Genomic DNA, 27,980 nt, shown 5'->3' with positions numbered 1-27,980 from the left:
ACAAGAGTACCAGACCTGCTCTTTCCGTTTCTGACAATGCCTATCTAAATGCTCTTGGAAGACCACAGATGCCTCCTACCATATTGCTTATTCAAATATGTAGCATTCTCTAGACATATTCCCTTACAACAAATAAGCTTTATTCAGTTCTATGACTCTTGGTTATTTTGTTTTTTAATGATTTTAGAACTCTTTTAAAGAATATGTATGTCGTAACTAGCTGCATGTAGACCTTGGCCTAATTTCAAAATTCAGCTATTTGAGCCCAATCCCGTCTACATTTCCCTTGCATTCTATTTTTTTACTATGATAGTTCTCTAAGAGTTACTTTTATAACTGAGATAACACACATTAAATAAATAATTCTCTTGTTAGTCAAAACCTAAGATCAACCCTGGATTTATTACTGTATGCAAGTAACATACATGTGTTTATGTATTCTGAATGCCTTTCTTTAAGTCCAAAAATTGCAATGTTTTTCTGGAACAATAGGATTTCTTCTGAGGAACTAGGTCTTTATATGCTAATGATAGTTAGATCCACCATCATTTAACCAGGTTTTAGCCACTTGGGGCCCACAAGTGCTCCCTATCAGCGTGAGACCCGAAGCCACTGAAGAGATGTTTTGGTAAACTGAAGTTTCTTCTCATAACAATTGCTAATTGCTGGAAGATTAATTGGACAATGTGATCTGAGCTGTCAGAGAGGGGAAGGAAAGTTTTACTCTTTTAATTATCTGTTTCCCGCCCTATTGACAGAAGTAGCTTTCATTCTATTTCTATGTCTAATAAAGTTTAGATTAGAGATCACAATGTCTCTATGTTTTGCTTCATTGGGCTTTTCAGCTGGAACTTGACACCTACTCATTATTTTAAAAACCCTGTTTTTTTTGATACACTATTAAAAGATTCTTTCATTCCAAAAAGGTTTGAAAACAATTTAATATTGGATTTACATGGTCACCCGTCTTGAATACATGACTCCAAACAACTACCAATATTAAAAACAATAAAGCTATAAAATCACATGCAAAATATTAAAACACATTTACCATCTAGGGAATGACTTCAACCCTTCAAATGATTGTGAGCAATTCCTAGGTTAGCATCTGATCATGTTCATATTGGAGTTGGAAGATCATAATCTCTGGGTTTTCTTTGCTGTGCACTATCCAGGGTCTTGCAATTGGGATAGTGCAGGTAGTCCTCACTTACCAACTATTGGTAACTGGGACTAGCAATTTGGTTGTCCAGTGACCTCCTCATAAAGGGAAATGTCATCTCATTGCTCCAACTTATGATGCTAGCTCATCAGTTCCTGTTGTAGTCATGAAGTGAATCAGCCGCAGTTGTTGAGTGTGATGTCATGTGACTGCAACTTGCAACTTCCTGCCAGCTTCTCCATTGAGTTGTTTATTGGAAGTTGACTGTGAAGGTCACAAATGGAGATCATGTGACCACTTGATACTGTGATTGTTGTAAATTATATGCTGGTTGTCAAGCACCTGAACTGCAATGGCCACAACTTTGAAGACCAGTCATAAATCTTCTTTTTCAGCACCATCAGTTGCTGAACAAGCAGTTGATATGCAAAGACTATCTGTACATAAAAATAGTGAAATAAATGAAATATCTGCGCCACCACAGCTAAACCAAAACCCACAAATAGGCTGCCCAGATCCTATTATGCAAGAATGGTAAGCTGAAAGACACTGGGGCAATTAAGATTGACTCTTTGATAGAATTACACTAGAACCAGCAGTACACACACCCATGCCCTTCAAGCCCACCTCAAGGACCAATCCCCTATAAAATAACCTTTCTGGACCCCATTTTTGTGGTTAGAGAACTCTTTTGCTTTGGGGAATAAATAACTCTCTTGTCCTCACAGTGTATCTGGGTTTGATTTGTTCTTGCACAACCCTACCTCAGGTTGGAGCCCCAAATTAATTACTTGGCACAAGGAAGGATGCATTACTCACATCAGATTGTGACAGACTTCAGATGACATTGTTGAAAAACTTGGAAAATCCCATTGGCTGGGTTTAGGGCTTGTCCTGTTTTAGGAGTGGCTTGGCAAGTCCAAAGAAACCTATTCCACTGTGTAAGATTATAGGAATTTCTCAAGCTGGTGCAGTCCAGAGACACAAAGACTTAGCTTTTGTTTTGTTCCATTGAGGTAGTTTTATTATACAAAATTAAAGTATAACTATTTACCTTTAATCATATTGCTAACTCTATGGTTGTGCCTATTTCCTACTTATTTTCTTTCTGCCTGCCTTAATTTACACTTGTCCTATTGCTAGAATTTATACCTACTTCTGCCTCATCCAATCTATCTGTTCTGCGAGAAACTATATGTTTGTATTTCTGTATTCTTACCTTGATATTTTCCTGTCTTGACTATTTGCTAAGCCTCTAAGTCTTTCACATTTCACCAGATATTTAACTCTTGTAGCAAAACAAGTTCCATTTGCATTTGAAAAGCCATCTTGCTCTTTTTCTACATACTTATAGGATGGACTTTTCTCTCCCTCCCTATCCTTTCTTTCTGCAGTTGTTTGGAGAAACTCTACATGTGGGTTGTCTTTTTTCCCCACTGTTGAATTGCTTTTGTGGCCTCTTTGCAGATCCTAGTGGCTCAGTCCTAGCAGGGGATTGCTATTGAATTGCTTTCCTTTGAATCAAAGGCATTTTCCCAGTCTGTGCAGACTTCACTTCCTCTTTCACCACCACAAATGTGCTGGGTTTTGTGGTTTTATCATGAGAGCTATTCTCCAGTTAAGAGAAAGGTAGGACCGATTTAAAATTCTTTGACAGATGTCACTGAAACTTTAGATTCAGGAAGGAAGGAAAAGCACCCACTCACGGGGGAGCAGTTCTACTGAAGAGGAACTGAAAACTAGTATTTTAGTTTAATGTTCAGGAATGATCTTTTTTGCATGACTTGCTCCCTGTGGATTGCTTAGATTAGAATATGGAAGATGCAGATGGTTACATGGTAGTACAACCTACAAGAAATGTCTACATGGATGCTAGTCCCAAGACACAAGGTAATGACTGAATTTTCTGTTGGTTTTAGCTGGCTATTTAATAATAATGTTGGTTATATTGATCTTAATAAAGATAGACCACTTGGGATGAAGAATTACAGTAGCCCTTTCAATTTATTTAGTATCCTTCTGGGTATGTTGTGATTACAGTACAACTCTGGAATGTGGGCAGGGTAGAGTATGAACAAAATTACAAAGATGCAAATTCACAACTACCTCACCCATGAAGCTCAGCTTATACTAATTATGCAAACAGCATAAATTACATAGGCAATGTATGTAAACTCCAGATTGGTGACTGGAATTTCATGATAGGGCTGTGGATCAGATTATCAAATGGCTTTAGCTTACATTAGATTGTAATGGAGTGTTGCCTTAATCACAATCTTTAATTGTGGTTTGTTAGGGTTTATCCTATTTTGGCCATAGTCAAGTATATCATCGGAACCCAAGTTAATGGTTAGGGAATGATTAAGCTGCTCTTAGTCTTCTAAAAAAAATTCTGTAGAAGGCAGAAATTTAAAACATGGTTAATGGTTGAGTGTTCTGCATGAAGATGTGCTTAGCCTGATGTATGGTTCAATTCATAGACAATATAATTCACTTTTTTTTGGGTAGAATTAAAAATTGTGGCACTTCAAATCCTTCTAAAACTTGCAGAATTGCCAAAAAATCATTCCAACCAAAGCTATTTCTGTGAAAGGAGAGGTGGTCATTTTCAAAGTCAATTACCTCTCACTATTCTAGATTTAGTTTAGGTTTCCCCACATGTTACCTTCTGACAAAAAATACTTTGAAACAATTCTTCATATTAAAAACTAAACCACAAACCATAGTTTACAAATTCCTTTGGCACACAATCTCTTAGTGTGCTAAGTACAGGTAGTCGACCACAACTGAGCCCAAAATTTCTGTTGTTAAGTGAGAAATTTGTTTTGTTCCATTTTATGAGCTTTCTTGCCTGAGCTGTTAAGTGAATCACTGCAGTTGATAAGTTTGTAACCCAGTTGTTAAGTGAATCTGGCTTCCCCATTGACTTTGCTTGTCAGAAGGTCAGAAAAGGTGACCATGTCACCCATTTATGATGGGACACTGCACCCATCATAAATATGAGCCAGTTGCTAAGTGTCTGAATTTTGATTACATAATTATGGTGATGCTGCAAAGATCGTAACTGTGAAAAATGGCCATAAGTCATTTTTTTCAGCACCATTGTAACTTTGAAAGGTTACTAAACAAAATGTTGTTAAGTCAAGGACAGCCTGTACAGAAGTACAGAATGCAAGTACAGTCCTTTAATTATTCTGTACCCAAAATAATCACCATTCTATTTATTGGGCTCATAGATTGTATGTTAAATCATAACAAACCACATAATACTGTATTAGCTTGGGTTTTTTTTTAACTAAGAATATTCTGGGAAGCTAGTCATTGTGGTTTGTAAACTATGACTTGCAGTTTACTGGTACAGCACTGTATTTCTCAAGTTTAATATGTGTGGACTTCAATTCCTAGAATTTCCCAGCCAGTTACCATCTTAAAGTTGCCATGATTGAGAAATTCTGATATAGCATGTTTTTCAGTGTCTCCATTTGGCTGTCCCCCCCCAAAATGGGCAGGGGACTTATATATATGAGTAACATAGCTAATGGGCCGATGACACACTCGAGGAGCCAGGCGCAGAGACAGACATCTGTATATAGGCAAGTTCCCTAATCACCTAGCAGTCTAACTCTAATGGCGTCAGTAGTTTGGCTGATGAAAGCTCAGTAACCTTCTTTACTCACAGGCTTTTTTACTCACTTATATTAAACGGTCCTGTTTATTTTTATCCTGGTCTTCATTTTTCATATATATATGTGTGTGTGTGTGTGTGTGTGTGTGTGTGTGTTTTCTGAAGTTTTGCGGGTGTTTGTATGTAGGTCTTTGGTTATTCGGGTTTTCTATATATTAATAAGAAACATCCTTCACTACAGGGTTCATGGCAAATTTGGCTCTTGCTGATATTCTATTCCTCCTACTCATGAGAAAATACTATGGCAGCTTATTGGAGTGAGGGGTGGAAACAGTGGGAAACCTTTTTTAAAAAAAACTGCAAACTTCTGAACTGGTAAACAAAATATAATAAAAAATAAAATAAAGAAAAAAAATACATGTGAATAAAATAAAAGACAATGGATGGAAACTGAATGAGAGAAGCAACCTAGAACTAAGGAGAAATTTCCTAACAGTAAGAACTATTAATCAGTGGATTGACTTGCCTCCAGAAGTTGTGGTTGCTCCACCAGTGAAGGCTTTTAAGAAAAGACTGGACAACCACTTGTCTGGAATGTTATAAGGTCCCCTGCTTGAGCAGAGGGTTGGACTAGAAGACCTCCAAGGTCCCTTCCAACTGTTGTTCTGTTCTGTTCTAAATAAGTAGCCCAGAGATAGCAGCAGCAGACCAGAAACAGTATAATATTAATCATGTGGGCAAGGAGGAATTAGATAGAGGAAAAGGAGAGGGCAGGCAAGGAGGAAGCATCTGATGAAAGAATATCAGGATGTTGGGATACACATTCTGCCCCTCTTATATTTGCAGAATTTGTGGTAAAATGGCACAGTGCTCTGTTTGTCCTTTTGACAAAAACCACCAAAACTATAGACACCCACAATTACAGTATGTCAAAGGATTGAGAAAAGTGTCTTTTCATGTTGCCTCCTCTTCTTGCCAAACTTTCCAGGAAGAAGTGTACCCAGTTACGCAATGTAAGAGAAACTTGACAGTCTGCCAACCTGAAATGATTTTGTCAGAAGTATTTCTTTGTTGACTAATCAATTTCGCTCCTTCCAAAGTTTCCTTCCTCAATAGGAGAAGTTTCTTCTTTTTAAAGCTAATTTTCTGGGAGATGAAAAGTTTCTTTTTTTTACTGTATTGTTAAGCCATTTGGTACATTGTTGAAGATGCCATAGGCTGTTGCCAAGCATCCAATTTTTGATCACATGACCATGGAGATGCTACAATGGTCATAAGGGTGAAAAATGGTAATTAGTAACCTTTTTCAGTACCTGTTGTAACTTTGAACGGTCATTAAATGAACTGTTGTAAGTCAAGGACTACCAGTACTCCATTGTTTCGTTGGCTTCTCATCTATCAAAAACATTTCCATGGTTGAAAATGCTTCTGTAGTCTTTATTACAGTTTATGTTAATTTTTATGTTCTTTGTAAAACTTTTAATAGCATTTAGAAAGACAGACAGATGGATGCTAAGTAAGTAGACGTTGGGTAGGTGATAAGTAGAAGAAAATAGAATAGAATAGAATAGAATAGAATAGAATAGAATAGAATAGAATAGAATAGAATAGAATAGAATAGAATAGAAAGGGACTTTGGAGATCTTCTAGTCCAGCCTCCTGCTCAAGCAAGAGAACCTATACCGTCTCAGACAGGTGAATGTCCAATCTCTTCTTAAAAATCTCCAGTGATGGAGCACCCATGATTTCTGAAGGTAAGCTATTCCACTGGTTGATTGTCCTCACTGTCAGGAAGTTTCTCCTTAGTTCCAGGTTGCTTCTCTCTTTGATCAGTTTCCAACCATTGTTTCTCATCCTTCCCTCTGGTGCTTTGGTGAACAACCTGGCCCCCTCTGCCTTGTGGCAGCCCCTCAGATACTGGAACATTGCTATTATGTCTCCCCTATTTCTTCTTTTCTGTAAACTATCGAAACCCAAGTCCCGTAGCCATTCTTCATATGTTTTAGTCTCCAGGCCTTTGATCATCTTAGTTGCTCTTCTCTAAATTCTTTCCAAACTCTCAACATCTCTTTTGTGATAAGGTGACCAAAATTGGCTGCAGTATTCCAGTGTGATCTTACTAGGGTTTTATGAAGCGGTAATAATACTTTGTGTGATCTTGATTCTATGCCTTTGTTTATACAACCCAGGACTGTATTAACTTTTTTGATTGCTGCTGCATACTGCTGGCTCATAGTCAAGTGATCGTCCACTAGGACTCCCAAGGTCCCTCTCACATTACTGTTTTTAAGCCAGGTCTCACCCAATCTGTATTTGTACCTTTGGTTTTTCCTGCCTAAATGTAAGATTTTGCTTTTCTCCACATTGAAACTCATTTTGTTGGATAGGGCCCATTGTTCAAGTTTGTCAAGATCTTTTTGGATCCTGAGTTTGTCTTCTGTCTTCTATTGCTGTCAGTTTGATGTCATCTGCAAATCTGATGAGTTCCCCTTCAATTCCCTCATCTAAGTCAATTATGAAGATATTGAAGAGTACTGGGTCTAAGATGGAACCCTGTGGTACCCCATTGTTTACTTCTCTCCATGTGGATGTAGTGCATTGAGGATTACTCACTGAGTATGGTTTGTTAGCCAGCTATAGATCCATCTGGTGGTGATGATGTCTATTCTACCTTTTCCTAGCTTACCAAGGAGTAGGTTGTGATCTACCTTGTCAAATGCCTTACTGAAATCTAAGTATACTACATCCACTCTATTTCTCTGGTCTACTAGTTTAGTCACTTTATCGAAGAATGAGATGAGATTTGTTTGGCATGATCTGTTTTTAACAAACCTGTGCTGGCTACTAGTTATGACTTTGTTTGCTTCTAGTTGTTCACAAATCTGCTTTTTGATTATGTTTTCTAGGATCTTCCCAGGTATTGATGTTAAACTGATTGGTCTATAGTTTCCTGGGTCCATTTTTTTTTCTTTCTTGAAGATAGGGACTACATCAGCCCTTTTCCAATCCTCAGGTAGTTCCCAGGTGCTCCAGTGTTTATGAAAGATATAGTACAGCAATTCTGAGATAATATCTGCGAGCTCTTTCAGAACTCTGGGATGTAGCCTGTCGGGTCCCGGTGATTTGTATTCATCAAAGTTGGATAGGTGTTCCCTTACCATTTTCTTGCTTATTTTAAATTTTGTTTCTAGTATGCCTTTTGCAGTGGGTTTTTTTTTTTTTTTTTTTTTTTGGTTATTGGGCTATAGTTTCTTTTTGTGCGAAGGCTGGCACAAAGTATGAGTTAAGCAGCTCGGCTTTCTCCCTGTTGCCTTTAATTTCCTTGCCATCTTCTCTCTTTAGTGGGCCTACAGTTCCCTTGATTTTTTTTCTTGGTGTTAATATGTTGGAAGAAATTTTTTTTATTGTCCTTGATTTCTGTTGCAAGTCTTTGTTCATTCTGAGCCTTTGCTTTCCTGACTTCATCTTTGCATGTTCTCGCTGCTGATAGTTGGCTTTAGTTATGTGCCCCTCTTTCCATTTTTTGTATTTGTCCTTTTGTCTTTTAGTTTGTTAGAAAGAACCATGCTGGTTTCTTCTTGGATTTCTTGTTTTTCTTTTTCAGTGGTATTTTGCTGGTCTGGGCTTTTGTGATCACATTTTTCAGGGTTTCCCACACTTCCTGGGTTGTTTTCCCCTTTAGGATTTTCATCCGTGGGATTTTTCCTAGATTCTCTCTGAGATTGTTAAAGTCAGCTCTTTTGAAGTTTAGGACATTGGTTGGATTGTTGTCTATTGCTAGTGTTTGCATTATATTAAATTCCAGTATGACATGGTCACTTTTGCCCAAGGTTCCGGTAATTTCTGCTCCCTCTATCACTTCTTCTCTGTTTGTAAGGATTAAGTCCAATATAGCTTTACATCTAGTTCCCTCCTCACTTTTTGGGTGACAAAGTTGTCAGCTATCTTGGTTAGGAATGTTTGATCTCCCGCTCACTGCAGAGTTTGTCTCCCAGTTGATATCTGGATAGTTGAAGCCTCCCATTACTACTGTGGTATGCTTCCTGCATGCATTTGTTAACTGGTTGGCAAAGAGTTCATCTATTTCTTCTGATTGGTTGGGTGGCGTGTAATATACACCTATGGCCATGTCACTTTTTTTTCTTTTATATTGACCCATATACATTCTGGAGAGATTTTATCTTTGATCATGTGCATTTCTGCAGATATGTAGTGTTCTCTTACATATAGTGCAACTCCTCCTTCTCTTTTTGCAGACCTGTTTCTTTTGAACAATTTGTATCTATCAGTCCATTCCATTCATGGGTTTCATCCCACCAGGTTTGTTATGCCAACTATGTCATACCCTCCCCTGTGTACTATTGCTTCTAGTTCACCCTTTTTGTTCCCCAACAATTTTTGAAAAAAAAATGCAGATATTTCCTCCCCCAACAATAACATTTTAAATTGTTAAATATTCATTCTTAAGTAAGAAATGTATTTTCACATAGTAGCTAAGCCACAACATAATGTGTTGGGCTTGTGATGAGGTAGAAATATGGTGAAGATCATGAGCTTCAGGCCTTCAGTCTTTAACAAATCAATTGTTAAAGTAGTGTTTGAGTCCACCAATGAGTGGTACAATGGATGGAAGTGGCTGGCAGGCAGGAACTGTGAAGATAAGTGCCAACTCTCAACATTGCCCAATTAGAGAATATCTTTTCATCAATATAGCCAGTCACCAGGTTGGTCCCAATTCTTGACAGGTCTTTGTGTGCTTAAGGTATTTTAATAGACTGGAAAGGGAGGAGGCAAGAGCCACTGTTCCTTGGCTTTCACTTAGCATATTGGGTGAGGCCAGCTGTTGGGTTATATAAACCATGGTTTATAACCTGTTGTGATAGGTAATCCCAGCCAATCATAGCTTTTATTCAACAAATCATGTTTAAGCATGCCATGGGTTAGAACAATATGAGAACCTGGTCACTAGGAGAGTTTATGAATATTTTCACTCTTTGTAACTTTGCAAGCCTTTGGTGGAAGGTCCATGATGATATGTTAATTCCACAGGTCCTTCGAAATGCTGGAAAATCACAGTCTGGGTCACACTGGGAGGAAGCATTGCTTTGAATGTGGCCCTAATTGTTCTTCTGATAGGTAAGTATCTGAGATCAGGCGGGGAGTGGGTTACAGAGATGGATTTCAATTGGAGAGATAAAAGCTCAGATCTTCATTAAGCCCTAGAGTCCAGCCAAGCCACTCTCTTCCACCAAATCCATTTCATGGAATCAGAATAGAGCTGGAAGGGACCTTGGAGGTCTTCTAGTCCAACTCAAGCAGGAGACCCTATAACATTTCAGACAAGTGGCTATCGTCTCTTCTTAAAAACCTCTAGTGATGAAAAACCCACAACATCTGAAGGCAAGCTGTTCCACTGGTTGATTGTCCTCACTACTAGGAATTAACCAGTGGAACAGCTTGCCTTCAGACATTGTGTTGTGACAGAGTTGGCATTGTGGGAGTAAAATCTGGGAAAACTTTATGTGGCCCTCATTAATTCCAAGACTGTTCCTGAGCCAATCCCGTATTCCTTCAGTTCTTCAAAAGATAACGGGTGAAGCTTTGACCATCAATGTTTCTATGTCATGGAAATGCTTTGTTGGTTGCATTTCTGGATGTTAAGCTGATTCCATCAGCAGCATCTCCCTTATGTGATCTTGCTGTTTTCCACAAAACCACTAGACCAGTGTTGCATGGCTGTGCCTTGAGCTCCATTCCTTTTACACATGCTGCTGATGACACATTCCTTGTACAAAGTAGACAGAATTTACAATATAATGCCACAACGCTGCTTTGTAAGTCTGCCCCACCCCATTCTGATATCACTGGTTGATTCCCACTAGGTAGCTACCAGCTGCCCTGTTATATCTTTTTTTTTTAAAAAAATTCCTATAGCCAGGAAGATTGTATTTCCATAAAGGTTTGGGAGAAACCATTCATTGACCCTTTAAAGTGGAGCAGAATAGAAAACCAAACTTTTGAATGCTAATATTACTTTTATTATATGATTACAGTAACAGAATCTTGCAAAATTGAATGCTCTTTATTCCTTTCCTCCCTTTATTTTCATGAGAAATAAGAAGGGTACTGTCTGAGATATTTTCTCAAATTACATTTATGTCTGGGATTTAGATTTTTTTTTTTTAGCTGACCATTTCTTACTACATATTCCCCTCTGTTTAATAGCAACCAGGTCTGGGCTGCAAAAATCCTTACTGTTTCAATTATCTTTATTGGCATAAATTTCAGATTTATAAAATCCATTTTATGATAGTTTTTGTAATCTTGCAAACTAAGCTTCTATTTTGTATTTGCATTTTATATGCAAATGAATGATTATATACTACTTTTGAGCTGAAATAATGATTGAATATATATATCATTTCCCATCGTATAACCTAAACTTTTTAAAAAGTATTTCAGATACAAGGTGTTGTCTACCCATCGACTTCAACCAATTCATGTGGATGGATCCCAGGAACTTTAATAGGTAATTTTAAATGATTTATTTTGGGTTTTTTTCTTGTTTAATTTTCTGAAGTCAGGAGTTAAAATACCGATAGCCAAAGCAAATCAATGTAATTTATTCATAATTTAGAACAAAAGATTGATCCAGTTCTCTATGAATGTCCTGGAAAAGACAATCACAGCAACTTACACTTTACAATAGTAAAAAGCTGTAGTCACATGACACATGATTTTACTCAGCTACCCTAATTTTTAAGTTTACACAACACATGCAAATCCAAATATTCTCATAGGGCAGTGATGGTGAACCTTTTAAAGACCGAGTGCCCAAACTGCAACCCAAAACCCACTTATTTATCGCTGGGTGCCAGGTGGGCGTGGCCCACTGGGTGGGCGTGGCTGTGGTGGTCATAGCAGACTGGGTGGGTGTGGCAAAAGTGGGCATGGTCACCTCGATGTTGCTCATGGGGAGGGACACCTGTGGGGGCCAGGAAGGATTGGGGGAGATCCAGGGGATCTCTGGCAGGTGGGGTGGTGGACAGGAGGCTTATCCTGCGGGGTAAGGCGAGGCAGGGCGGGGGTGCCATTGTCACAGGGCAAGGCAAGGCAGGGGCCGGGGCAGCTGCTGCCTAACACTATTGGCCCCCGCACACAGAGGCCAACGAGCACATGGGGGCCAACAGTGTCTGTCAGCAGCCACAGCCTGCTGGCCCCTCGACTGGTGCACTCTGGGGCTCTGCAGCCCACTGCCATCAGTTCAGAGAAGCCGTCTCTGAGCTGAAAGGCCAGCTGACAGCTGTGGAGGCAATGCCTGAGTCATGCCTGAGAAAAGGAGACCATGTGAGGCCAGGAGGGATGGGACTGGGGGAGGGAAATCAGCTGTGCTGGGATACATCCGGCCACGTGGGACTTCGACAAGTTAGTGGGCAGCTGGTTGAAGAGGGATGATTGATATCTCAGGGACATGGCATGCGTGCCCACAGAGAGGGCTCTGAGTGCCGCCTCTGGCACGCGTGCCATAGGTTCACCACCACTATCACTATCACACAGAGGTTCTGAACTCTGAGATATCATGACCCCAAGAATGATAAAGGAATTTGTGAAATGTCTTTGGCCCCATAAATAAAATTATTTCATTGGGATTATTAGGGCTGGACAAGACATAAATAAACCCTTTAAATGGATCATAATTTAATCTATGTATATCCAATAAAAGTCTTAGAATTTTAACAATTTCTTTTGTTCGCTTAACATTTCTAACATCATTGTTTGACAAATATATATTGAGACTGTTTTGCTTTTTAATAAACCCACTTATGGAATCAAAATATACATCGTATACTTTTTAAACTTAGATTTATTTTTATTAACACTATTTGTAGCTTTTTCTCTTAGAATACAATAAAATCTTGCATTATTTAAATTTAAATAATGCAACAAAACTTGACCATGTAGGGGAAGGGTGTGCATGAATGTCCAATGTCCATTATAATTGAAATTCCATTTAACTGCATGAATTTGCATCATTTGTGGCAATTTATATAATTTACATCAGCTACAGATGATGCATCTTTCATCATTTTGCTTTTCTCCTGTAGTTTCCATGAACTTTGACCCAGAGACTGCTCATCGCCGGATTGTCATTTCTAGGGATCGGAAAACTGCGACATGGGGAAAGGAAGAACAATCACTTCCTGAAAGTGATAAAAGATTTAACCTGCGGGTATGGGTTCTGGGCCAGACTGGGTTTAAATCAGGAAAACACTGTTGGGAGGTGGAAATAAAACACGATGGAGAATGGGCGGTGGGAGTTGCCAGGGAGTCAGTGAAGAGAAAAGGATTGACGGATTTTAGCACCAAAGAAGGCATCTGGGCTATTGCAGAATATTGGGAGAAAGCAAATTACATAGCTTTTACTGAGCCACAACACACCAAGATTTCTTTTGAAAAGAAGCCCCGGAGGATTCGTGTGTTTGTGGATTACCTCTATCAAGAAGTGGAATTTTTCAATGTAGAAACAAAGACTACCATATTCCTTTTCTCAAACGCATCCTTCTCTGGAGAAATAATCTATCCCTGGTTCCGGGTTTGGGACGGAACTGAGCTGATGCTTCATCCCTAATGCCCACTACTTAATGAAAAAGGGAGCTCTTTCTCATGACACTCTGTTGGCTAGGTATGGTGGGAGCTGTGGTCTAGCACGTTTGGAAGATGGTCCTGTGGATTATACTACTTGGGACTGTGAACATTATGCAGTCATGGCTGTTGCAGAGATGCTTACTTCAACCATCCATACAACCTTTCACCTAATACCTTCAGGAAAATTTGGGAATTATAAATAAGTCACCAGTTTGGGGAAACCTATTCTAGAGTGCATAAAAGGTTGCAACCAAGTTAATTCTCTGTAGCCATAAGAGTAAGATATGCAGGTATCTCTGCAGATATGAAGAAGCTTCTGTAATTTCAAAATATGAGTCTTTCCAACAGAGGTCCATTGTATTTCCACAATATTCCCAGCTATGGTCCATGACAATCACACAGGTTGATTGTGGGGACAGTCACGCAGGTTGGTTGTGATGCAAACTGTGGTTGAAATATCACATATTGGCAGCATTGTTCAGGATTTCAGATAGAGCACAAACATTTTATGTTCCCATGAGTGATATCATGAGATCCATGCATCACAGTACTTGCGGGCATCACACAACCAACTTGCTTATGTAGCAATTTGTGATAAGAAAGTTTGCATGAAGAAAAAAAAAGTGGGAATTGTCAACTATTCAATTTTCAGTACCTTGAGTAGTCAAGATAGAATTCCACTCTTGAATCTTAGTGTTCTATGAAGATTCCCAATATAAATATGATCCAAGTCTGATCTTTCTTATTCACATAAGGTTAGGCAGATATGGCTACCTTTTGAAATACATTTTACCTAAGCCCAAATGAAATAAACCATATTATGACTTAGGTGATTTGTGAATTTGATCATGTTATTTAGTATTGCAGTAATTTCAGTAGCTTGAACCCAATTTTTGTCATATTTTTAATATTAACTTAGGATGGCTTATAAGGTAATAAAGCCCTACCCCCTTCCCCAATCATTTAGTTTAGTTAGTTCAGATTCATCATGATCCAATGGACATTTTTCCAGGATTGGCAGAACTGTTTCTTTGAGTCCTTGTAAGCTCATTCAGGTGTCACCAGTGACAGCATCCAGCCAACTTGTGTCTGTTGCCCCCCCCCCAACTTTAACACAATCCTTCTAATATTGAAACATTCTTGCAGTCCAAGGTGTTCTCAACAATTCTCTCCAGCAAAATGTGGGTTCCTGCAAATGTATTAGGGAGTGTAACTCCCATAATTCTAGCCTTCCAAACAACTATTGAAATCTTCCAATAAGTAAATATATATTGTCTGTGAACATCTTTTGCCCCATTTGTAACATTCATTGGGTGTTTGCCGACATGTATTCTCAACTGTTAACTGAGGTTCTCTGTCACAGAATCCTTTCTGCCATTGTCCAGGATGGCTCTTTGATGTGTTACAAAGTTTGTAACTGCAGTAAAACCTTTTCTGGGCAACTGTGTCTTTTCTTTTGGGATAAAAGTGCAAGAAAGAAGTTACCTTGATGAGCATACCACTGGTTGAAAAGCCCTGGTCTATCCCATCCCCAATTATTCCTTATCCCCATTAGAAATGCTGATTCTGCAAAACCTGCCTTTGTCTCACCACCCTTGAAAGAGGTTAAAGAGCAATCAAATTGGGAAAACAGCCATCAATTTCAGTTGTGCATTATTCTCAGAATTATCGCTCTGGGCGATATTTTCAACATACTTCCGTTAAGTTAGGTTGCTCTAAGCACTGAAAGTGCCAATATTCAATGAAAATCTCAATCCAGGTAAATCTAGGCACACAGTGGTTGACCTTCCATAAAGGAAAGTAAAGGGCAAGCCTTCTTTCCAAAATTTTCAAGGGACGTTGTTTCCTTCAAGACGACCATCAGCTTCTGCATCAACTTCTTCCTTTTGTGTTTCTTTATCTTGTTCTTGGTGAACATTCTAATGTTATTCAGAATTTCTATTTTCCCAGCTGTTCACAATGACTTAAGAGTGTCATATCTAACTCTGCTCTTCAACTCATTATAGAAATGCTAATAATATAAGTCAAATTCTTTGCTTATGAGAAATTGAACACCTACTGTATTTGCTTTCGTGATTCTCCTGATGCAGTGATGGCGAATGTTTTAGAGACCGAGTGCCCAAACTGCAATCCAAAACCCACTTATGTATCGTTGGTTGCCGGGTGGGCATGGCCCATGGGGTGGGTGTGGCCCAGTGGGTGGGCATGGCTGTGGTGGTAATGGCAGACTGGGTGGGACTAAAAAGTTTAATTAATCAATTCCAACTTTGTGAGATCTTTTTTTTCCTGTGAGAAGTTGAAATTGATTGATTGATTGAATCTTTTTTTTTTTTTTTGCACATGGCAGTGGAGGCTTAAAGCGAAAAGGTTTTAGGCAAGGCCTAGGCAAAGCAAAAAGTATTTATTAAGGGGGGAGGGTCATCTTTTTCTAGAGTACATTTGGTATAAATGCTCCACAAGAAAGCAAGTGATTAAACAATAAAAACATGGATTATATGTGAGACTTGAACAGAAAACATTCTGTGAAAACACAGCTCTCTGGAAAAATGCTGGGTAACGTGGAAAGAACAGAAGAGGACAACCAAGCGGCATGGTGAATAGACTCACTTACAGTGGCGATGGAGGCACTGTTGGGAGACCTGCAAAACCAGGTTAGGGATAAATGGTGTTTGAGAAAATTTATGTGGTTGCTAAGAAGGTTAGGGATAGATGGTGTTTGAGAAAATTTATGTGGTTGCTAAGAGTAAAAAAGAACTTGGGAGGGCATAATCAGTTTATTTGTTTATTAAATTTCTACACCATCCATCTGACCTAAGCGACTGAGTGGTTTACAGGTTCTTGCAAATGTGCATTAAATGCAAAAGTACAGCATCACATTTGTGTTATTTTGTTATGCTTTCAGTACACTAGTGATGTAAGATACACCATTTGTCTTATCTGCATAGCGATATTACACTGCAGATATCATAAAAGGTAAAATTAACATAAATGTAATAGCTTTATCCTGGCTATTTTGGATACAGCAGACCTCTTATTATTTACATGGTTTGATCTGCTGCATTCAAGGTCCATTAAATGAGATTCATTGAATCCAAGTCTCAGTTGCATGCATTGCTGTGTGCCTAACTGATTTTGCATTTCATTCAAGCAGATGGCATTCACCAATGAAGTATATGCAATAAATTCATTTGATGAGTCATTTCTTAACTTTAGCCTGCAAAGCAGCTGTTCTAGGCAGGCCTAAGTATGTATCGTATGGCTAATATTGTGCCATCTGGGTCTGCTGTGCAAAGGAAAATGTTTGGCCCTTTGCCATTACTGTATTTTAATTTCAGCCATATCTCCTTAAGGCTTTGTGTCACGTTCTTACTACCTCTTACAGCTGATTTACAACTCCATATACACTTAGAAGGGGGAATATGGAGAATCAAAGAAGCTTAATTATAATGATTATAAGCGTCTCAAGTTTTTCAGGGAGAATAAAAGAAAGTTGGGAAAAAAAACACAAAGTTATCAGCTGCCCCTGGCAACTTTGAAAGCTGCCTGAGCGTCCAGGGATTGCTTTAAGCACCAGGTTCTTCATTTCAGCCATTATATTGTCATTACGGCAGGTGTCAATAGCAGTTACTGCAATCCAAGTCACCCCGGGGAATGTCAGTTTGAGTGCACAGAGTTCACAGATGCAGAATGAGGATCATTATTATTTTTAAAGACCTTAAAACACCTGATCAGTGTCTGCTCAACTTTTGTTAATGTAGTTTATTAATGTAAGGAATGTAGTTGCACAATCAGATTGAGACAATCATAAGAAATACAGTGATCGATCTCTAGAAGGAGAGGTATTTTGTTCCCCTTGGTGCCAATCAGATCTGCCTGGGAAATCTATAAAGAGGATGCTCAATAGTGCCTCCTGCTGATGTATTCCAGAAACTGCACCAAAAAAGCACACTGTTCCTTGTATACAACAATCATAAACAGAAACTACTGAGAACCACAATGAATTTATCTCTTTGAAGTTGCACGCAATCCCCCAAAGACTTGGAGCATTCCTCACAGGGCCTCCAAAATTTCGTGTTGAATTGTAATTTTTTAAACTAAATTACACTAAATGTTTATCCTGATCTTGCTGCCTTTTGGAGTTCATCTTCCATTACTACCCCCCCCCCAAAAAAAGTTTGGTTTTAACCTAGGCTATAGTGTATGTAGACCAAGCCATTGCAGTACAGGTACTCCTTGCCTTCTGACCACAACTGAGCCCAACATTTCTGTTGCTAAGTGAGACAGTTGTTAAGTGAATTTTATCCCATTTTATGACCTTTCTTTCTACAGTTGTTAACAACTGCAGTTGTTAAGCTAGTAACACAGTTGTGAAGTGAATCTGATTTTCCTCATTAACTTTGCTTGTCAGAAGGTGACCAAAGCTGATCACATGACTCGGGGATACTGCAACCATCATAAATATGAGTCAACTGCCAAACGTCTGAATATTGATCATGTGACCCTGAGGATGCTGTAATGATTAAGCCTTAATTCTTCAAGTCACACATATCCATCATGGCTAATATTCTTCAGTATGAATAAATACTTACTAGACTGACATTGAAAACCTGCAGTTTTGAGTCTAGTACAGGTAAATCCTCGACTTATAACCATTTAGTCAAGGAATTTTTGAAGTTCTGAACAGCACTGAAAAAAGGGACCAGTCCTTATGACCGTTGCAGTATCCCCATGATCATCTAATCAAAATTTGGGCGCTTGGCAATTGGCATGCATTTACAATGGTTGAAGTGTCCTGGGGGGGTCACTTAATTGCCATTTGTGACCTTTCCAACTGACTTCCAACAAACAAAGTCAATGTAGGAAGCCAGACTCATTTAATAACCCCATGATTCACTTACCAACCATGGCAAAAAAAGATCATAAAACTGGGCTCAAATCACTGAACAACCACCTTGCTTAGCACTAGAAATTCTGGTCCCAATGTGGTCATAAGCGAGGACTACCTGTACTTTATGAGATTTGCCTACCGTTTTATTAAGCAACTCTCCTATAAAATACAATACAAAAACAATATAATTGGAATAAAAACTCCAGTCTAACTGGCCATTCAATGAAATAGTAAAAGTCATCAGCTAAAATTAATTTGAAAGAATTTGGCACTGTTGGCTACAGTTAATACCCAAAGAACTTCTAATTCAGCTATGTTTTCACTTCTTTCTGGAAGTCCACAAAGGGGGGGGGTGTCCTTGTATCAGGGGACATAGCTGTCCTGAAGAAGGGGAATTGTGACAAAAGACCCACCAATGGACTTTCTCTTCTTGTACCTTTTGATAGAGACCCATAGCCGGTGCTCCCTTTCAGATAGAACAGACTAAAACATTTTGGAAAAGACAGTCCCAATAACTCCCAGTTTTGAGCCATACTAGCAACCCCAGACTAAGTCCTGATTCCTACAGCCTAATACAGCAACCTAGGATTTAATTTGGGGGGGGGTGAACTCTATTAGCATTTGCAATAAATTGGGATTTATTGCATTGCAATTATTGACTCCAAGGCACCAGAAGGCAGGACAAGAAGCAATAGATGAAAACTAATCAAAGAGAGAAGCAACCTAGAACTAAGGAGAAATTTCCTGACAGAACAATTAATCAGTGGAACAACCTACCTCCAGAAATTGCGAATGCAACTATAGAAAGACAGTTATAAGAATATCCAATGAGTCACTTACAAGTTCCTGCTCAAAAATATCACTGAAAAACATGTGGATCACATCTATTTTCTTTTTAAATGGCTTTTCTTCCTTGTTCTACACTTGAATTTTACCTGTCCTTATGTCAGGCATAAAAGACCAGGACTACATATGAAGTTCCAATTAAACTGATTTACTAGTAATCATGCCTATGCACAGGAATCTAAGTTAGCACTATCTTGGCATTAGATAAGGATCAACAAAATTCAAGAGCAGTTGGACTTAGTACGTTTATGGGTAGTTATTGATTCTAGGCTGACTCCTCTTTTGACTCCACCCTGGTTCTGCCACTCCTTCTCCCACACCTTGTTTGCAAATGACATAAACTATCAAGCTGAGCAGTAGAATTCAGTTTTTCAAGGATCAGCCCATTTTCTCCTGATTGTCTATGGACTTACACCTCATTGGTTGGGGAAATATCAATGCCCTTTCAAGCCAATATTTAAAATTTAACCAGGGCTACACCTTGGCCATTCTTGCACTCTGCCTAGAATTGAATCATCAAGCATTTGCAAGGCAATCAGTAAGTTGTCTCTAACCGGGCAGATACATTGTTGGGTACAGCAGACCTCTGAATATTTAGTAAGCTTTCCTTCCCTTAATATATTTATATAATGATAATATAGATTGTGTGCATTTGATATTATGCAAGGAGACCAAAAGACCAGATGTTCTCGAGACACATTTTCATGATTCTTCAGATTTCTGGGGCATAGAAACTAACAGCTTTTTGCAGTTTATTCTAAGAATTTATTTTTTGACTATGGACAATACAATATTTTATTTTGGGATGATGTGGTAGCAAAACCTCCTTATTAAATAGCTAAAACTCCTACTGGGAAAATAGAAATAATTGATACTCTTATTTGTATATTTTCAGGGATACTTCAAGCATAATGTGATAAACCAGATTTGTTTTAACTAGCTTGCACACTGTACAAAATGCTAAGGCAAAAAATCATGGTTTACAAACCACAATAGCCTGGCTCACAGATCCTGCTATGCCATAATATAATCTGTCGGGTTTTGGAATATGTACAGGGTACCAAAAGTCAGATTATATAGGCCAATCACAATATGCTTCAACAATTATTTTTTTCCCATGTTACTATACTTAGGAATGTTCAAATGTCATTCATCATCCTAACATGAGGTAGGAAGCATTTAGAAGAAAATGGTAACCAATTGTGATATTTAATACACATTTAATACTCTTGTCTATGGCACCTGACTTTTGATCTACCCTGTATACGAATCCATTATTCTGTGTTATGACTAAGCATGTAGATTGGTCAGTTATTATGAACAAGAACTGAAGCTTTATATTCGCTCTGTATTACCTACAATTTTTATTGTGATCAATGATCTATCCAGAATAAGATATAAAAATCATATAAACACCAATAAGAATATGGTAATCATGGATATTTGATTCGAACTGCTTCCATGAAAAATTATCACAACATTGGTGATGCTGTCATTGGACTCAGAAATTAAGAACTTTGTTCGCTAAAGTTCTATCTATTTGGGTATTGTTACACGTTGGGTGAAATGAATGAGTTCCACAGACCTCTATAAAAATTACAGTACATGAGTGATGATTTTGATTTCTCCTGAAATGCCTAGAGTCAAGTCTGTTCAGGTAAGGATTTTTTAAGTATCTGATCAGCAAAAATGCCGATGTTAGTTCTTTACCAAAAATCAGGGGTCACCATTATTGATCTGTAAAGCCAGACTTTCTTGCAGTTGGCTGAAGTGTCTGTCGTGAAAGGACAACAAAGTATTCATTCATGTTGGAATAATTGAGTCAGTAATTGACTCAACCACCCAACCTTGGATATTATGGTATTTGGGATGATTGCAGTGCTAATGGTCTCATTTCCATCAACCCAGAAGATTTGACCTAACCCAGCCCAAATTTACTTTTGCATGTAAGATGCATTCCCTCAGATCAATGATGCTTTTCTATGTTATTAACTCATGCCTAGCATATGCCTCCAAGTTGGAAGGGGTGAAGATTGTTCATGTGAAGGGCAACCTTATCTGAAGATAGATATTTAATACTTATAAAAGATGTGGCTCTAACTGGGATTCCTATAACCGGCCTGTAAAATTCTTCATGGACAATATATAAGAGCAAAGAGTTAAATGATCATCTAGCAATCCTACTCAAACCTACTTTGCATGACATGTAAGAGATACTAGAAGTTTCAGACTTAGTAGTCTGTCTAGTGGTTGTGCAAGGCTGTCTTGGCATATATTAACAAACTTGATCTTGGGGAGTAGGTCTGAATTTCAGGCTACAACAATGACTTCAAAGATCAAGATGAACTAAGCATTTCTCGAAACAAAAGTATATTGTGTGAGAAGCCTTGCTGATGATGCCTGGTGTCAAAGGACGTCAAACAAAGTGCTGGTTCTTTACTTATTAACCATTTGGAGATAAGATTTATTACAAAGACCATCTGGAGATAAGGTTAATTGCAAAGTCCAAATAGTAATTGTAATCTTACCCAACAAGGCAAATTTCACTACTCAAATTTCAAATTAACCCAATTCCCACATTCACAAAGATTAGATTTACTTGATTGGGCTTACTGCCGATGCATGAATTCAGTTAATTATAAGGTTTTCAGAAAATCATGGACAACAAAAACATGATAAGTATTACAAGTAGTCCTAGACTAACAACAAAAATTGAGTCCAAAATTTCTGTTGCTAAATGAGACAGTTGTTAAATGAGTTTTGCCCCATTTTAGGATTCTTGTCATAGTTGTTAAGTAAATCACTGTGTCTGTTAAGTTATTAACATGGTTGTAAAGTGAATATGGCTTCCCCACTGCCTTTTCAGAAAGTGGCAAAAATTGATTATATAATCCCCAGATCCTGCAACCATCATAAATATGAGTCAGTTGCCAAGTGTTCAAATTTTGATCTCATGACCATGGAGATGCTGCAATGGTCATAAGTGTGAAAAATTGTCATACGTCAATTTTTCAATGCTGTTGCAAATCCAAACAGTCACTAAACAAACTTTTATAAGGACTACCTGTACAGTACATACTTCACACATTATACTACTACAGGCTTCAGTACACTACTAGTATACAATACAGTACATTATATAGATATACAGATTACACATCTATGGGCTTCACATATTATACTAAGCTATGAATTCTTGAATAGGTGGGATTCAAATATTTCAGTAACATGGTGAAGAAACCGAAATTAGTTTGAAAGTTTATATGGGCCATTCACTTTCATTAATGCTCTTCAGGTCCTAGGTGTCTGGGGGTGGGCAAGGGTAATTGCATCATGAGACATATGACATGATGATGTTATCATTGTGAGATCTATCAGAATTTATGCTCCAGATCTGTGAGCAATACTCAAATACCTTTTGCAACAAATTCTGGATGGAGAGGTCCCAACACACCTGAAGACATGCAGGGGATTTCTTGGTAGAGCATTCATAATGGAGAATGTTTCCTATCCCATTGTAGGGTTTGTAGGGAAATGGAGATTATATTAGTGTTTTGGTGCTGAAAGCCATGGACATCACAACACAAACACTTGTTTGTTTCTCTTTCAGACCATGAGAGTCTTAGACTTGTCAGTGAAATCTGGTGACTGCATCAAACTGAAGGGGAAAATACATCAAGGGGCCAAGAGGTCTGTATGGTTAATTGGCTTTAGGCAGGTCTGATATGACATTAGGTCCTTTCTGGCTTTGGACAGATTTAAAAGTCTTCCTTTTCCACTTCTGTTGCTCATATAAATGTTATTAATGCAGTTTTGTGCTGGGCTGCTCTGTTCTCTACTACCATTAAAAAAATAAAAATCTTGCAGTTAAGGCATCAATGCCCATTAAATCAACTAACTTTCCCTACCAATGATTTTCCACCCTGTTTAAAAGCTCTATTCAGCATCCCCAGTGGACACTCTTTCAGTTTTGAGCCAGAGATTTAGTCCCAATATTTTCTCTTGGTTTTGCAAAATGATGCAATGTAGGCTTGATGCTTCAAAGCTTTGTTAAACAAAGTCCTGCTGAATCGAGGGCCAATGTGGTGATGAAGTGCTTGGAGCATACTAGGGTCTGCTGCAATGAAATCACAATGCTTCAAAAGAAAATGAAAGGAAAATTAAGAGGAGTATGTCAGGATCAAGTGAGAGAATGCAGGAAGGAAGACAAGCAAGGCCTCCAGCAGGAAACCACAATGGACCTGGTGAGAAGAGAACACTTCCTAGAAGGAAAAGCTGGCACTGGTAGACCGGATCCTCCAGGAGTCACCCCAAGGCTTGCCTTCTCTATCTGGATGGGAAAGGCAGGAAATAGAAAAAGAACTAATCAAACCTTGTGATGGTCAAAGTCCAGACTGAGCACTGGCCCAAAACCAGTCTTGTTGCCAAACTACCGAAAATAGGACTGCAATTTCTGAAATTGGCTTAAGTAACTTGTGTTTAATGTGTCGCCCTTCCCTTTGTTAGTTTTGCCATCAACTTAGGTCGGGATGATTCTAATCTGGCCATTCACTTGAACGCTCGTTTTGAAGCCCATGGAGATGTCAAGAAGATTGTGTGTAATTCCAAATCAAATGGTCAGTGGGGTGCAGAGGTACGGTCATCGATATTCCCGTTCCAGGAAGGAGCTGAAATTAAGGTCAGGAAGAGTATTAAGGCACTGAAGTGTCAATTCAAAAGATATGGGATCTCTTTAAAAATGTTGCTGAGTGTTAAATATTCTCCTTTCTCTGAACCTTTACCTGAACTTTTTGGCCTGCCCCATGTGAAATGCCACTGGGGGCACCATGTTGGGAAAAATGTTAGCTGCTGCTACCAGCTCACTTTCCCAGTCATTTTTTTTCCAAGGGAGTAGTGAGGAGTCTCAGGTTGGATTCACTGCTTAGGTTAAAATGAAATTGAATAGCAATGGCAATAGCACTTAAGACTTATATACCACTTCACAGTCCTTTACAGCCCTCTAAGCGGTTTAGAGAGTCAGCCTATTGCTCCCAACAATCTGGGTCCTCATTTTACTACCTCAGAAGGATGGAAGGCTGAATTAAGCGTGAGCTGGTGAGAATCAAATCAAACTGCCGAATTGCTGGTAATTAGCAGTCAGCAGAATTAGCCTGCAATATTTCATTCTAACCCCTGCACCGTCATGGCTCATAGATTGTGGTTGACCATAAGGTGGGACCCAACCATTGTCTTAGCAACTCCCCAACTCCCAGTCCATGGACCAGTACCGGTCCCCAGCATGCTAGAAACCAGGCCGCACAAACAAGTGAAGCCCCATCCACGGGATGCAGGCAGCAGGCAAAACCATGCCCCCTCTGGTTCGCAGATGTTAAGTTAGTAATATGGTTGTTAAGTGAATCTGGCTTCCCCATTGACTTTGCTTGTCAGAAGGTCACAAAAGGTGATCACGTGATCCCAGGACACTGCGACCATCATAAATATGAATCAGTTGCCAAGCGTCTGAATTTTTGATCACATGATTTTGGGGAAGCTGCAATGGTCATAAATGTGAAAAATGATCATGTCACTTTTTCCAGTGCTGTTGTAACTTTGAACGGTCACTAAATGAACTGTTGTTTGTCGAGAACTACCTGTAGGTTCAGGGATCCAGAGAGGTCCAAGCCAAAGTAAAAGTACAACATGATGGCTTAAAGAAGCAAAAGAAAGTCAAAAACATACAAAAAAGAGCGAGCCACACTTTAAATATTTTTAAACAATTAACAAAATTCTGCCATTGGTTCTGCTATTAGATAATCCTTAACAATTGAGCCCAAAATTTCCATTGTTAAGCAACACAGTTGTTAAGTGAATTTTGCCTCATTTTACAACCTTGTCACAGTTGTTAACAGAATCATTGCAGGTGTTAAGCTAGTAACACAGTTGTAAAGTGAATCTGGCTTCCCCATTAACGTTCTTTTGTCAGAAGCTTACAAAAGGTGATCACATGACTCTGGGACACTGCAGTTGCCAAGCATCCAAATTTTAGTCACGTGACCATGGGGATGCTGCAGCCATTTTAAGTGTGAAAAGCAATCATAAGTCACTTCAGTGCTGTTGTAACTTTGAATGGTCACTAAATGAATGGTTGCAAGTCAAAGACTACCTGTATACCTAAAACCATAATTGGAGCAATGAATAGACTATGTATTTGGTCATCCATAGGCAAAAAAAAACTATGTATATATTTGAAATATATGGAATGGTGGTTGCTCTGCCTCCAAGGCTAACTCACCTTTATTTAGGTCATAAATATTGATGGGTGGAGGAAGAATCTGGATTTTTACTTCCTGTGGCTCATCAAGGAATTAACTCGTTGGCCTGTTCTTAACAGATCTGTCTCTGCTACCAAGCTGATGATATAAAGGTGAAGCTAGATGGACAGGAAATCAGCTTCCCCAATCGTCTTGGCCTGAATACTGCCCAGTACTTCTCAGTGGATGGAGATATGAGTCTTCTGTCTTTCAAGTGTTGATGAAACGTAGTCTTACTTCCACCCTGTGGATTTCTTGACTAAGATAAAAAAGCAAATAAATAAGTCATTTGACTTCTGTCTCAGTTTCTTTTTTACTCCTTTTAAAATAATTATATAAAAATAAGACATTAATATTATTATAAAATGTATACATTGTCAAAAAGAAAATACTTTAAAAAAGTGAAATACAACAGAAAATGTATAACAATATCCATATTATTCTAAATATGTTTATCTAATCCAGTGGTTCTCAACCTTTCTAATGCCGCGACCCCATAATACAGTTCCCTATGTTGTGGTGACCCCCAACCACTTATACATCATCGGGTGCCAGGGGCATGGCCAAAGAAAAGGGGAAAAAATGGCGGACAGCCTTGTTTGGCGACCCCCGTGAAATGGTCGTTCGACCCCAAATGGGGTCCCGACCCACAGGTTGAGAACCACTGATTATCCAAATATTCAAGTCTATATATTTCTTATACATACCTAAATCTATCTATCTATCTATCTATCTATCTATCTATCTATCTATCTATCTATCTATCTATCATCTATCTATCATCTATCTATCATATCTATCTTGTTGTGTTTTATATAAATGAGTTCCATATTTCATATATTTGTCTATATAAGGTCTACATCTATAACCAGTCATCCCAAAAGTGCTTTTTCAAGATGGAACTGGACTTTCTGGTTTTTTCCTTGAAGATTTTTCGCTTCTCATCCAAGAAGCTTCTTCAGTTCTGAGTGGATGGTGGGTAATGGAAGGATTTATACTCCTTGCAGACAGCTGGTCATTTGCATTCTTTACAGCTGCCTGCAGGGAGTATAAATCCTTCCTCAGTCATGACCTGGATGACTGAGAATCTCCATAGACAGCTCGTAACAAGCTGGTGCAATCAGGTCTTCAATCCATTGAGTTAATGGGACAATTTTTTTCAATATTAAAAATCAGGTTTTTTGGCCATATATAAGGGCATATAGAATTCATTTGCGTTATCCAGTTGTCAAATTCTATGTGCCACACATATAGCTCAAGAGAAAATTATCCTCTGAATATTTTAGTTATTAGTATCCTGCCTTTATTATTTTTACAAACAATTTAAAGGCAGCAAACAGATTTTAGATATCTTCCTCCTCCTATTTTCCACATAACAACAGTCTTGTGAGGTAGGTTGGGCTGAGAGAAAGTGACTGGCCCAAATTACCCAGCTGGTTTTCATGGCTAACTCACAGTCTCTTGCTTTCTAGCCTGGTGCCTTAAGTACTAGACCAGTGTTTCTCAACCTTGACAATTTTAAGGCATGTGGACTTCAACTCCCAGAATTCCACAGCCAGCATTGCTGGCTGTGGAATTCTGGGAGTTGAAGTCCACATGCCTTAAAATTGTCAAGGTTGAGAAACACTGTACTAGACCAAACTATCTTTTTTATCATTTGTCACTCAATCAAATTTATATAACTGACTGCTTTCCCCACAAACCTAGCAAGAATAAGACACTGTAAAAACAGGTTTTTGAAAGAAGCATTATCCTTATTATATCTCTAATAAAATGCTGCTTCTGACAACCCTTTTCCATGCAAACTAAATGAAGTCCAAAAATTCTAAATACTATTTTGCTTTATTTTACAAGTCATAATGTAAGGCCCACTGACACTCTTGTTATAGGTATCCTCGACTTACCATTACAAATGGAACCAGAATCTCAATCATTGAGCAAAGCGATTGTTAAGCGATTGTGCAAGGGCACTGGAGGGGTGGGGAGCTGAAAGCCCTGAAAACTGTCACAGGCCAGGAGGCTTCCACTGACTACAGGGCCTACTGAAGGCCAAGTGGGATGGACTTTGTAATACCTGAAATAGTGAAAATCTCAGGTTGGAATTAGGGAAGTTTGTTAAAGGAATTGCAGAGGCAGAATGCTGCAACTGAGATAAGTGTAGCAAAACCAATAAGGAATGGTAGGACTAGCAACAAGAAATTTTACAAGAAAGTTGCAAGCTAGAAGGATGCTAAGGCACGGGGATATATAAACTTTGGTAACCTGTAGCTTATTATAATAATAAAACACCCCTCCTGCTTTTTGATAAGAAAGCTTATTAGCAGAAACATGCAATGTATGAAGAAAGAGGGTAAAGTAGAAGAATCCAATCAAAAGAAACATGTGTCAAGGAACCAATGTGTGATTTTTAGGGTGTTAACTTCCTTAATCATAACTGTGTAAAATTTGTATTTGTGTGTTTTGGGGGGTCTCGGCTCCTTTAGCTGCTAAGACTCTTTTGCTGAAGTACTCCAATATAATAAA

The 27,980-nt window shown here is 38.6% G+C and overlaps 2 protein-coding genes across 4 annotated transcripts; both read left to right on the top strand.

Annotated features, from left to right (window-relative positions):
• Positions 1-2,410: 2,410 nt before the first annotated feature.
• Positions 2,411-14,817, top strand: LOC120313448 (butyrophilin subfamily 1 member A1-like). Of its 2 annotated transcripts, XM_039355367.1 has the most exons (5): positions 2,411-2,791; positions 2,969-3,052; positions 9,837-9,923; positions 11,242-11,316; positions 12,893-14,817. In XM_039355367.1, exons 2-5 carry the CDS (start codon positions 2,977-2,979, stop codon positions 13,414-13,416), a joined length of 762 nt encoding a protein of 253 aa, XP_039211301.1. In that variant the 5' UTR covers positions 2,411-2,791; positions 2,969-2,976; the 3' UTR covers positions 13,417-14,817. The 2 variants fall into 2 exon arrangements, with proteins under 2 accessions (XP_039211301.1, XP_039211300.1); XM_039355366.1 differs by having other exon boundaries at positions 2,411-3,052.
• Positions 14,818-19,555: 4,738 nt separating this feature from the next.
• On the top strand, positions 19,556-25,750 carry LOC120313449 (16 kDa beta-galactoside-binding lectin-like). Of its 2 annotated transcripts, none has more exons than XM_039355368.1 (4): positions 19,556-19,705; positions 22,778-22,857; positions 23,674-23,845; positions 25,538-25,750. In XM_039355368.1, the coding sequence occupies exons 1-4, from the start codon at positions 19,571-19,573 to the stop codon at positions 25,676-25,678; spliced, it is 528 nt and encodes a 175-aa protein (XP_039211302.1). In that variant the 5' UTR covers positions 19,556-19,570; the 3' UTR covers positions 25,679-25,750. The 2 variants fall into 2 exon arrangements, with proteins under 2 accessions (XP_039211302.1, XP_039211303.1); XM_039355369.1 differs by having other exon boundaries at positions 19,643-19,764.
• The last annotated feature ends 2,230 nt before the right edge of the window (positions 25,751-27,980 follow it).

The sequence above is a fragment of the Crotalus tigris genome, unplaced genomic scaffold (assembly GCF_016545835.1).
Source record: "Crotalus tigris isolate CLP2741 ecotype Arizona unplaced genomic scaffold, ASM1654583v1 scf7180000018682.9941245338:1185362, whole genome shotgun sequence".
NCBI classification, from domain to species: domain Eukaryota; kingdom Metazoa; phylum Chordata; class Lepidosauria; order Squamata; family Viperidae; genus Crotalus; species Crotalus tigris.
This window is presented reverse-complemented; position numbering and strand designations above follow the sequence as displayed.

What these genes read in the sequence shown, in the direction of transcription:
- LOC120313448 (XM_039355367.1), top strand. Translation starts at nt 2,977, where the DNA reads ATGGAAGATGCAGATGGTTACATGGTAGTACAACCTACAAGAAATGTC. An exon ending in TGCTAGTCCCAAGACACAAG is followed by an intron (nt 3,053 to 9,836) that starts GTAATGACTGAA and finishes TTAATTCCACAG; the next exon opens with GTCCTTCGAAATGCTGGAAA. An exon ending in CCTAATTGTTCTTCTGATAG is followed by an intron (nt 9,924 to 11,241) that starts GTAAGTATCTGA and finishes CTTTTTAAAAAG; the next exon opens with TATTTCAGATACAAGGTGTT.
- LOC120313449 (XM_039355368.1), top strand. Translation starts at nt 19,571, where the DNA reads ATGGACTTACACCTCATTGGTTGGGGAAATATCAATGCCCTTTCAAGC. An exon ending in AAGCATTTGCAAGGCAATCA is followed by an intron (nt 19,706 to 22,777) that starts GTAAGTTGTCTC and finishes TTTCTCTTTCAG; the next exon opens with ACCATGAGAGTCTTAGACTT. An exon ending in ATACATCAAGGGGCCAAGAG is followed by an intron (nt 22,858 to 23,673) that starts GTCTGTATGGTT and finishes TCCCTTTGTTAG; the next exon opens with TTTTGCCATCAACTTAGGTC.